The 10,842-nt window shown below is 29.0% G+C and overlaps 1 protein-coding gene across 2 annotated transcripts; it reads left to right on the top strand.

Annotated features, from left to right (window-relative positions):
- The first annotated feature begins 135 nt into the window (after positions 1 to 135).
- On the top strand, positions 136 to 10,321 carry LOC108915716 (putative RNA-binding protein Luc7-like 2). 2 transcript variants are annotated; one of them, XM_018721831.1, is made up of 7 exons: positions 136 to 298; positions 358 to 452; positions 4,937 to 5,035; positions 5,111 to 5,329; positions 7,825 to 8,037; positions 8,102 to 8,316; positions 9,356 to 10,321. In XM_018721831.1, exons 1-7 carry the CDS (start codon positions 238 to 240, stop codon positions 9,438 to 9,440), a joined length of 987 nt encoding a protein of 328 aa, XP_018577347.1. In that variant the 5' UTR covers positions 136 to 237; the 3' UTR covers positions 9,441 to 10,321. The 2 variants fall into 2 exon arrangements, with proteins under 2 accessions (XP_018577347.1, XP_018577348.1); XM_018721832.2 differs by lacking the exon at positions 136 to 298 and adding an exon at positions 612 to 660 and having other exon boundaries at positions 401 to 452.
- The last annotated feature ends 521 nt before the right edge of the window (positions 10,322 to 10,842 follow it).

Here is a 10,842-nt window from a genome sequence, read left to right as displayed (position 1 = left end):
CACACGTGTAACGAAATAAAACAGTATCTATTAAAAATCCCTAGGAAAGAGAAATTAAATGCGCGTTATAATGCGCATGCTCAAGCAGTGAATTTCATTATTCTGTGTTGGAGAAATTGGAGCAAGTCATTTTATAGAGTCGCCATATTGCTGCCGTGGACGTCTTAAATAATAAACAGTGTTATTTGTAGTGGTGAATTTTGTGATAATTTAATAATTATTAAAGTATCATAAAAAATGACGGCCCACGATCAAATGCGGGCTATGTTAGATCAGCTTATGGGTACAGGAAGAAATGGTAACGTAATATTGACAAACTACTTTCATTGATTTTTACACAGATGCTATCTTTTCTAGGTGAAAATAATAAATTTCATGTGAAATTCAACGACCCTAAAGTGTGTAAATCATTTTTGCTGAGTTGCTGCCCACATGAAATATTGTCTTCGACGGTAAGTTCTTAGGGATTTTTTTAAAATATTTTAATAATTACTTCGAAATTGAAATTATTTCTATTTCCGAAATGTAGACTTAATATCAGACTAATTATTATTGAGTCTGATTTTAAACATCTTTTAATATCGGTGACTAATGACGCAATGTATTTTCAGAAACTTCAATTATCTAATATAAGATGAGGAATAGGTGTTTGTTTTGTATGTAAGTACAACGACGTACGTATAAAAATTTGAAATATTAGGTATAAATGTTGATAATAGGATATCAGCAAGAATAATTTTTATTTTATGCAGCGCCGTGGAACAGATAAGAAATTAATGAAAATTAAAACATGCTAATATGCTCAATATACTATATTTCTATTAATTTCTTAACTGTTATTTCTTGTTCAGTATTGCCACTTTGGAAGGTATGGTAAAATAATAAAATTTGTAGTTGTAAATATTTAATCCGGTGTTTATTGGTAAGTAATAAGAAAAAAAAATGAGAAAAATCTGCATGTACTACATACAAAATAACAATTAAAACACAGGACTGTTGTGAGTATAAATTGTTAAAAGTAAAGCCCCAAAGTCCGTCCATACAGGCCTTTTTGTGAGTATAAAAATTATTCCTGATCTAAGTAAGAAAAGTCATCAAAATTGATGCATTTTTTTAATTATATTGACGACTATTAACATTTCAACTTAACATCATTTGTAAAGAAAAATCAATCCGCCTTAGGATTTTACAAGTCCATTTTTTCTCTGGAATTTACCATAATTGTAAGTCACATATTTTTTTACCATAATTGTATTTCAATTTTAGGAGGATTTGAAAATATAAACACAGCATATCCAATCCTTTACAAGATTATATGTAGGTATTATAAAAATAACATTGATGTACACTTATAAAATCTACCTACTTGCAACATGGTTAACTGTTTCTTTTTATAAGATTGGAAACTGTGTTTATATAAAATATATGTGTAGGAGTTTACTCTCATACTATTAGCTGTTTTTTAATTATACTGTGAAAAAGTTATATTAAGTTAATTCTTTTGTAATATAATTCAGATTTATAGTGATTATTTTAAAACTACGTCATATAAAGTTTTATTTATTTTTTTAACCTGCTATGTAATAGCAAAATAAATGTTAGACATGAAAGTCAGAAATCAAAAAGCAAATAGACATGCAAAAAAAAACCAAAATTGACCAAAATTGTAACAATGTATTGTCTGGTGTTACACATTATATTATACCACATGTTACTTTCTAACAGTAATCTGATTTGGCAATTTAATGATAAATAGTTCTAGTTTATTTGTGAAATTCTCAAATGAAAATTACTTTCAATGCATAATTGTTAAACTGCAGCATTGTAATTTATTATAATTTTATGATATTTTACATTTATTTTCTTATTTTGTTTGTGTATAACAAAAAAATATATAAAAATATCCCACAGCGCAAATAAAAATTGTTTTGATTTTATGCTTTAGAATACAATTTGTTTATTGAAAATAATTATACATATTTTCAACAGAGCTATTGTGTGAAACAGCTTAATTATACAACAGTTGAAGGATAAATTAATTTTATGAAATATCCTCAATTTCAGACAAATAACTGTTCATTAATTTTTTCTCTTTTTATACTTATATCAAATTACAAATTACATATTCATATTATATATTAAAAGAAATTTTTTTAACATTAATTTTTTCCTGTACAATTATTTTGTCATGCTACGTCTGAACATTTTTAAGAATTGAATCGAAAGATGTTTTACAAAAAAGAAACAGTTGAAGTAAATTAAAAAATACTATACACTGCATCAAAATGAGTTCCAATGTTAGAGGTAATTTTCTCACAAACAGCATGATTTTTTTAAAGTAATAGATTTATTTCTTAGAAATTACAGCAAGATAAAAATTTTATTTGAAATTTCAGTTTTCAGTTGATACAAGGAGAGATACGTAGTTGAAATGCATCAGTTTATTGTAAAAATAAAAAAATTTAAGACAACAGTAATAGCAATAAAAAAAATCAGTGATAAGGTGGATATACAGGCTGTCTACTATAAGAGGGTCACTCCTATGTATCTCGCTTAATATACGACGCACGTCAAAAATCTGTTTTTAGTTGCATTTTATGAGGCCTTTATATTCGGAAAAATAAATTTGAGATCCATGGCCAACTTTGTGAGTAATCATAAAAAATCCGAAAAAGTACCGAAAGTTTAGGGTCGTCTAACTTTTTCATTTTAAGAGATAGAAAAACTTATTTTAATAAAATTTCATGGCAAAATTGATATCTTTCACCTGGTATAAACTGATTTTTGAACTATCATATGTAAATTGCTGCGCCCCCTAAACGGACAAAAATCGGTCATCGTAGTAGGCTATGGTCACAAAATAATTACTTGTTTTTTCCTCTTTCATGCGATATACATGTCGCCTATATCTTTATTACATTTTTTATAATTTTGATGTAAAAAATATAAACATTTTCGTGATGCTTAAGTTAATATAGAAATTGTTTGAAATACACTAAATACAAAAAAAAAATAATAAATATAATGTACTTCTTTTAAGCAAAATACAAATTTTCTTATTACATTATTATAGTATTTGCTACTTTGTCTGTGAAAGAACAATGTTGAAGGCTTAATTCTCTCTAATGCAAAAACCAATACAATAATAAACTAATAAGAAAATCTATATTTTGCTTAAGAGAAGTACATTATATTTATTAATTTTTTTGTAGTTATTATGTTTAAAACAAATTTCTACATTAACATAAGCAACACGAAAATGTTTATATTTTTTTATATAAAAATTATAAAAAATGTAGTAAATATAAAAGGTAAAGGCAACATGTAGTATATCACATGAAAGAGGAAAAAACAAGCAATTATTTTGTGGCCATAGCCTACTTCGATGACAATTTTTTTTTGCCCGTTTAGGAGGCGCAGCAATTTACATACGATATTTCAAAAATCTGTTTATACCAGGTGAAAGATATCAATTTTGCCATCAAATTTTATTGAAATAAGTTTTCTCTATCTCTTAAAATAAAAAAGTTAGACGACCCTAAACTTTTGGTACTTTTCCGGTTTTTTATAATTACTCACAAAGTTAGCCATGGATCTCAAATTTGTTTTTACGAGCATAAAGGCCTCAAAAAATGCAACAAAAACCATATAAAGATTTTTGACGTGCGTCGTATATTAAGCGAGATGAATAGGAGTGACCCTCTTACTGCTGTCTACTGCCTGCATAGAAGCATACAGAACAATATTTAAAGGTCCATGGTTTTTCGTGTTATGCCCTGGCCTATGTACCTGGTTGTTGCGTTACACAGACTTACACTGCTCTCTCTTAACCTTAACTAGCAATCTTTAGCCTGTCCTTGTTCTCGGACTAGACTATGTGGAGTCAATCTGCTATCAGAACCCCTAAGCACGCCCAGATGTTGCTGACTCTAAGGTCACTATAGATGGAACAACTCGTCAGATAATGGTGGCCCTCTGGTCACATCCAATGCTTCCAAACATTTCGTCATTCTTCACTATTGGTATCTTCAATGGTAACTCTGCAAAAGCTTCGTCTCCACAAAGCTTGGCCCGAGAACAACAATGGCAGGTCAAAGATTCCTATGTAAGGCTAAGGGAGTGCAATATAAGACTGTAACTGGCAGCGAGTAGATACATAGGCCACGGCATAACATCGTGAAAAACCATTTTATTTTAAATATCAGCATAACCGTAAAAGCCTTAATACTACTAATATGGAATGACATTGGTGGGGAAAAAATGGTTCTTGATTTTGAGTAGGTATAATTCATAGATATGGAGCTATTATTAAAAGTATTAATTAATTTTCTTAGTTTTTGTTCTCACACAGATTTCTTTTATTATAACTATTGTCTTGACAGTTTTGAAATTTTTGCAATAAACTGATTTACACTAATTTTTACATTTAATCATAGATAAGATATACTATGTGCATTTAATTTAATGACATATCTCAATCAAAAGAAATGACATGAATACAAAAACTGAAAAGATGATGCTACAGTTTGATTCAAGTAGAAATTTGCTATTTTAGCTAGTGCGCCCTATGATGTTACAAAATTTAGGAGAAAAAATATTCTCTCTTATACTCCACATATTCTGAAAACTACAATTTTAGTAAAAATTTCTATCTTAGTATCGTAACTGTTAAAATTAGATTAGGTATTCATTTAAAATTTGAGCCCATTTTAGTGGTGAATTAATTTATTGCAATATATGTATATCATAGATATTAAAAATATATTTTTTTGATATATAGATACCTATCATTCTTTCCTTTGGGGTAACTACAAGAAGTCATTATAAGTCTGAATTGAAATAAAAAAAAAGAAAGTAACACATTAACTAAAAGAATTACACTTAATTTTTTTGAAAATTGTTTTAAAATAGAATATATAATCAAATTTTTTAACAGCGCATGGACTTAGGAGAATGCCCAAAAATCCATGATTTGGCACTGAGGGCAGATTTTGAGAAGGCACAACAAACCAAAGATTACTTTTATGATCTTGACGTAAGTACAGTTTTTAAAGTTACTGAATTCTTGTTACAAAGTAATCACTTTATTTTAAAAAATTATTTAATGTAGGCGATGGAACATCTTCAGGCATTTATTAGTGATTGTGATAGAAGAACCGAAGCTGCTAAACAACGTTTGGCTGAAACCCAAGAGGAACTCTCGGCAGAAGTAGCTGTCAAAGCTAACAGCGTTCATGAATTAGCTGAGCAAATTGGTCAAAAATTGGCTAAAGCAGAGCAACTTGGAGAAGAAGGTTTTGTTGAAGAAAGTATGAAGCTTATGGAGGAGGTATAAATTTTTAAGTTAAATTTTTTATTTTTTGGACAGTAGTCTAGGTGTAGTATTACAAAAATATTCTCAATGTATACTTGAGTATATTTGCACACAAAAAAAACTATTGTGCCTGAAGGAGAATTTTCTTTCCCAATTTTCATACTACACGAGCAATACTGCAGCTGTTGCAACAGTATTATTTGTCTTTTTTAATCTTTGCCAACCCTGTAGCAGTCTCCTTTGCATAAATATTTATTAAAGCAGTTCGACTTTCCATACAAAATTGACTTTTAATTTTGGGTAAAAATCAGTTCAGTTAAAAAATGTTTTATTTGGTTTGATTCATGAAAATTTCATTTATGAAAAAATAAAATTCGCAACAGAAATAAATGAAATTTTTAAAATTTGTGTTCATTAGAGTGGATCTATGTAAATTAATAAAACGACACGAAACTACCAAATTCTTTTGCCATCTCTCATCTCTTGTAATGGCATCTTTAAAACAGTACTATAATGTGGCTCAAATACAGCTCATCAAAAGTGTTGCCTTGGTATTGATAATGTAAAGTTGAATTTTGCATCATCAGCTGCTATGTTCACTTATTGATTCAGTTTTTGAACAGCAAAAGATATAATGAAAATGACCACAATTAGTTATATATTATGTAGAAAATAAAGGACATTATTATTCTAAATTATAAAAAAATTTAAACAATATTCAAATATTTTGTGTATTGGAGTGAAAGAAAATGGTAAATGTTTGTTGGGTATTAGTTTTAGACTAGTTTAACTACCGCAGTTAAAATAAAACAGAGCTGACACTCAGATTAAAAATTTGAGTTGTTTTGATTAATTAATTAATTTGTTTATGAAATTATATTCTTAATATTTAAATGGACAACATAATCTTTCATTTATGTTTGACATGATGATTGAATTCAGTCCAGTCGAAAAGGGGGAAGGTCATTTAGGCCGGTTTTCAGCCCCCTTCATTTTCGGCCAAAAAAAAAGAATTTTTTTTTTTATTATTATTTATTAGCAAATCAGAACAGAATTGACAGACAACCCCTATTTTCTAAATCACGGTGACATATAATAACTAATCGATTCTACCCCCAAATGGGACTTCCTCCTCCTTCCTAGGTAGGATCAAGGTCAATTAGAGGTCAGATTGAGAAGTGCATTAAATCAAAGGATCTCAGAGTTTAGGTTTTTTGGGTTGCCGAGTCCAAATCGGACAATAATTTTTCTGTATCAGGCCGTTTTAAGATTGTTTCAAGGTTATTTCAAGGTCAAATTGAGAAAAAGCCGAGCAATAAAGTCCGACTACATGTTATACAGGATTTTGGGGTCGCAGAGTTCGAATTCGAGGGCAGTTTGTCTGTATCAGATTATTTGAAAGTCGTCTCATGGTCATTTCAAGGTCAAAACTGAATTTTTTAAACTTATTTTCATAATTTTCATATTCTATCACTGGACAAGCTGTTGTAACCTGAAATAACCACCTGTGCCAGATACACGCGTGAGCCACAGCATGGATAATTATCAAATCTCTTCTTTCTTGATTGGCATACATACACATTTTTCATTATATCTCATAAATTTAACATTGACAGTTTAATAATTAAACCTGCCTAGAGCAAGATTTCATGGGCATATTTCATAATTTTTTTAAAGAAATGCAGGGATCAATCAAAATTTTGTAGAGGACTTTATTATACTACTGAGTTATGAAAAATAATTTTTTCAAGGTAAATAAAAAAAAATGACGATTGCACATCATTTCTCCATCATTGCCCTATTTTTAAGGGGTACACAACCGAAAATGTAACTCATGCAATTTTTGACGTGGAACAAAAAAAAACAAACTAGAAAAAAATACTGTGCAATATATTTAAAAAAATCATACGTTGCCGAAGAATACAATTCTGAATATACAGTAAAATTTTCAGTTAGATTGGCGAAGATTTCATTGTGTTGTTTCCGACCAATTCAAAAACTGTGGTTTCCAGAAAAACGTAAAATTGTTAGTGCTGTAAAATCATAGAATATTCTTACATGAATATGTATGCGTCTATCTGTATAACAAAACTATATCCTTTGTCTATCCAAAAAAATTGACTATTTTGAAATTTTTATTGATATTTACTGATATTGGCAATTATTGTTATAACTCTATATGATACAATACAAAAAACCAAAAATAGATATACAAGGCATGGACTACATGAGAAAGTGAAGGAAAATCTAGATCTGTATATAAAGAAGTAGTAGACGATCAAACAATAAAAATAAAATTACCGTCTACTTTCAGTTTGGCAAAAATTCTGTACCAAGTCGATAAGTTTTTCATCCATTCTAAGCAATAAAAGAAACAATTAAGCGCATCAGTACTACAGTGAAAAATTAAATTCTCAAGCAGTTTTAAAAAACCATCAATTTGCAATAAAATCGCAGTCAATATTTTGAAAATAATATTTAAACAACTATTTAAAATTTTTGTAAATCAGGTTGATGAATTAAGAAAGAAAAAGTTGGAAGCTGAACAGGAGTATCGAAACTCGATGCCTGCCAGTAGTTACCAGCAGCAAAAGTTGAGAGTTTGTGAAGTATGTTCTGCTTATTTGGGTATACATGACAATGATAGACGTTTAGCAGACCACTTTGGAGGAAAACTACATCTTGGATTTATTAAAATCCGTGAAAAATTAGCTGAATTAGAGGTAGGTATTCCATCAAAATATATCATCTTTCAGATTTATACATCATCACAATACATTTTTTTAGAAAACTGCAGAGAAGAGGAAGGAAGAGAAGAGGAAAGTGGGCAAAGACAGGGACCGTGATGAGAGAGATGATCGTTATGAAAGAAGATACCGCGAACATTATGTAGGTGGTAGAGAATTGGACAGAAGATCAAAACGGCACAGATCTAGATCTAGGGACCGCAAAGAAAAAGAAAGAGATAGAGAAGGTCGAAGCAGCCGTTCGTATAAGTCCAGGTATATATATATATATAACAGTAAATATAGTGACTTCTCTCCTACAGATGTTTTAATTTGTCTTATAAATTATACCTACCAGAATTTTTAGTGGTAAATTGTAAAAAAATATAAATTACGTAATATTTTATCGCTAAATTCAGAAAAGAATGAATCAATCTCCCGCACACGTTTCCGACTTCTGGACTAACCTTGTAATTAGAACAGTTAGAGATAGTATTATTTAAATAAGCAGTATGTATTAGAAATTCCAAGAATGTCATAAATATGAGGATTCAATTATTTTATAAAAAAATATATCAGGTAGTTTAAACACATTCATGGTTCTTGTAATTATGCTAAAAGTGTTTAAAAAGTGATAATGAACATCATTGGATTCAGATCGAAAATTCTGGAAACTCTTAAATTGTGCAACATTTTCCTGTTTTACTGTTGTCTTATAGAATTCTGATAAATTATATTGTTTATTATTATTCATTCCAAATCCTACTTGTATTATATTAAAATTCTGGATGTTAACTGAAATTGAACACTCATAAAAAAATATTGATGAAAAATACAATTTCTAACTGCTGTCAAATTCCAGAATCCAGAATAACTACAATTCATGATACAATAACAGAGAAGGATACAGGAAAATTTTATGAACTTCTAGACTTTCCAATCTGAAATTAATGAATTGTAAATCAATTGACTCATTTAATTAATTTTAGTTTTCAATTTCTTTTTACAAACACAAAGTAATACTCGAACTATACTTATTCTGAAAATTTGAACTAAATCCAACAAGTGGCTTTTAAAATATATGAACTTGAATTCTGCTTTAAATTGCAAACAACCTTCAGTGGTGCACGTCATAGAAATTGACATTAACATTAATATACCAGTATCCCATCGAAGCATTTCTAGACTAATAAACAAATTTTTTTAATTAAAAAGTATATCAGTGATAAATGTCTATAGAAAATTAATGTTTTTTTTTCCATCTCATACAGCTGAAAATGACTGCTTAACTTATGTTTTATTTAATCAATTATAGGTCAAGGAGCCGTGATCGTGACCGTCGTTCTCATTCCCGTCACTCAAGTTCAAGTGATAAAAGAAGAGAACGTGACAGAGATTAACTTTGAAGACATTAAGGTTTTGTTGAATAGTAAGACGATTTGGTTACATATGTGAAAATAATACTTATTTTTTATTTCTCAAAATCGTTAAATCTGTTCCCTAAATGTAAAATATAACAAAAGTAATATATTAGTTTGTGTTCTAGATATGTAATTTTGTTACAAATTAGTATTTCTCTTATTTTTTTTATACGAGAATTGAATCTAAAATTTATTTTAAAGGAAGTTGTTATTTCCTGGATTTACTATAATAATTCTTTTAATATACAAAAAAAATTATTCAGAAACGAAACTACAAAAATATTTAAAAACAAAACAGAGAGGAAACATATTATTCAACATTCCCCAAATGGGATTTTTTGGCAGCTGATAACTAGTACAATTCAACTTTTATTTTATTGAAGGTTAGATGTGGACTGACAAAATGTCAGAGCAGCCCGCGGAACTCGGAGTAGACGTTATACATTCATGCAAAAAGTAAACGAACCCACATCAAATATGGAACCTAAAAACATTCTGACAAAAATTGGTTAGAATTAATTTTTATTTAAATTTTGGTTGCACAATGAATATTGTTTTCACGAAATTTGATACAAACTACATTGAGGAAGTGCAGAATCCAGTGATGTTATCAGATTTTAGATAAAAAAATGTACCAACATTTGGCACAAAAAAGAATGAAAAGTAAGCTTTGATAACTGAATATACAGGGTGATTCACAAACTGTGACCAAATATGAAACCTCATATTCTTTAGTGAATTTTAAGGGACGTCTATACTATAAAGCTTTTATCTAGGATGTTTCCTTAAAAAGATACAGGATGTTAAACTTTAAAAAATATTTTTCATTTTTTTCAAATAATTTAAAAACTTGTGAGTGAAATAATTTGAAATGGGGCACATGTATTTATGTAAACATTTTTTAAAATCTGAGGCCTTTTCCTAAAATTTAGATGCTCCAGTGCCGGAGATACAGAGTATTGGTGGCAACCATGATATTTTTGGATTTGTCTTTCAATTTTCTACAAATGTTTTTCGAAAAAAGACTGATTTTCGAGTACAACATAGTATGCTGCGATAGCAACTTTCACATTCTGAGCAGTTAGAAGAAAGAATAAATAATGCTTTTCATCAGATTCAAGCAACAATAAATTTTGAACGAATTACATTTTCATTTCTAAAAGATGTCGCGCCTGTTTGTGGAAATGGAGCTATTTTTGAACATTTATTCAAATAAAATCATTAATATGATGACTAATGTTATTAATTTCTTTATACGATTAAATTACCGAATGATTAGTGTTTGTCATGTCAGTTAAGTAAAAATGTTTTCAGTTAGTTTTTAAGTTTTATTCAAAATTGAGGCTTTTTTCGAAAAATATAAGAGAAGTAATTTGTAGAA

Source organism: Anoplophora glabripennis, unplaced genomic scaffold (assembly GCF_000390285.2).
Source record: "Anoplophora glabripennis isolate ALB-LARVAE unplaced genomic scaffold, Agla_2.0 scaffold1333, whole genome shotgun sequence".
Taxonomy (NCBI): Eukaryota; Metazoa; Arthropoda; class Insecta; order Coleoptera; family Cerambycidae; genus Anoplophora; species Anoplophora glabripennis.
Note: the sequence above shows the minus strand (reverse complement) of the source record. Positions and strands in the feature narration are given on the sequence as shown.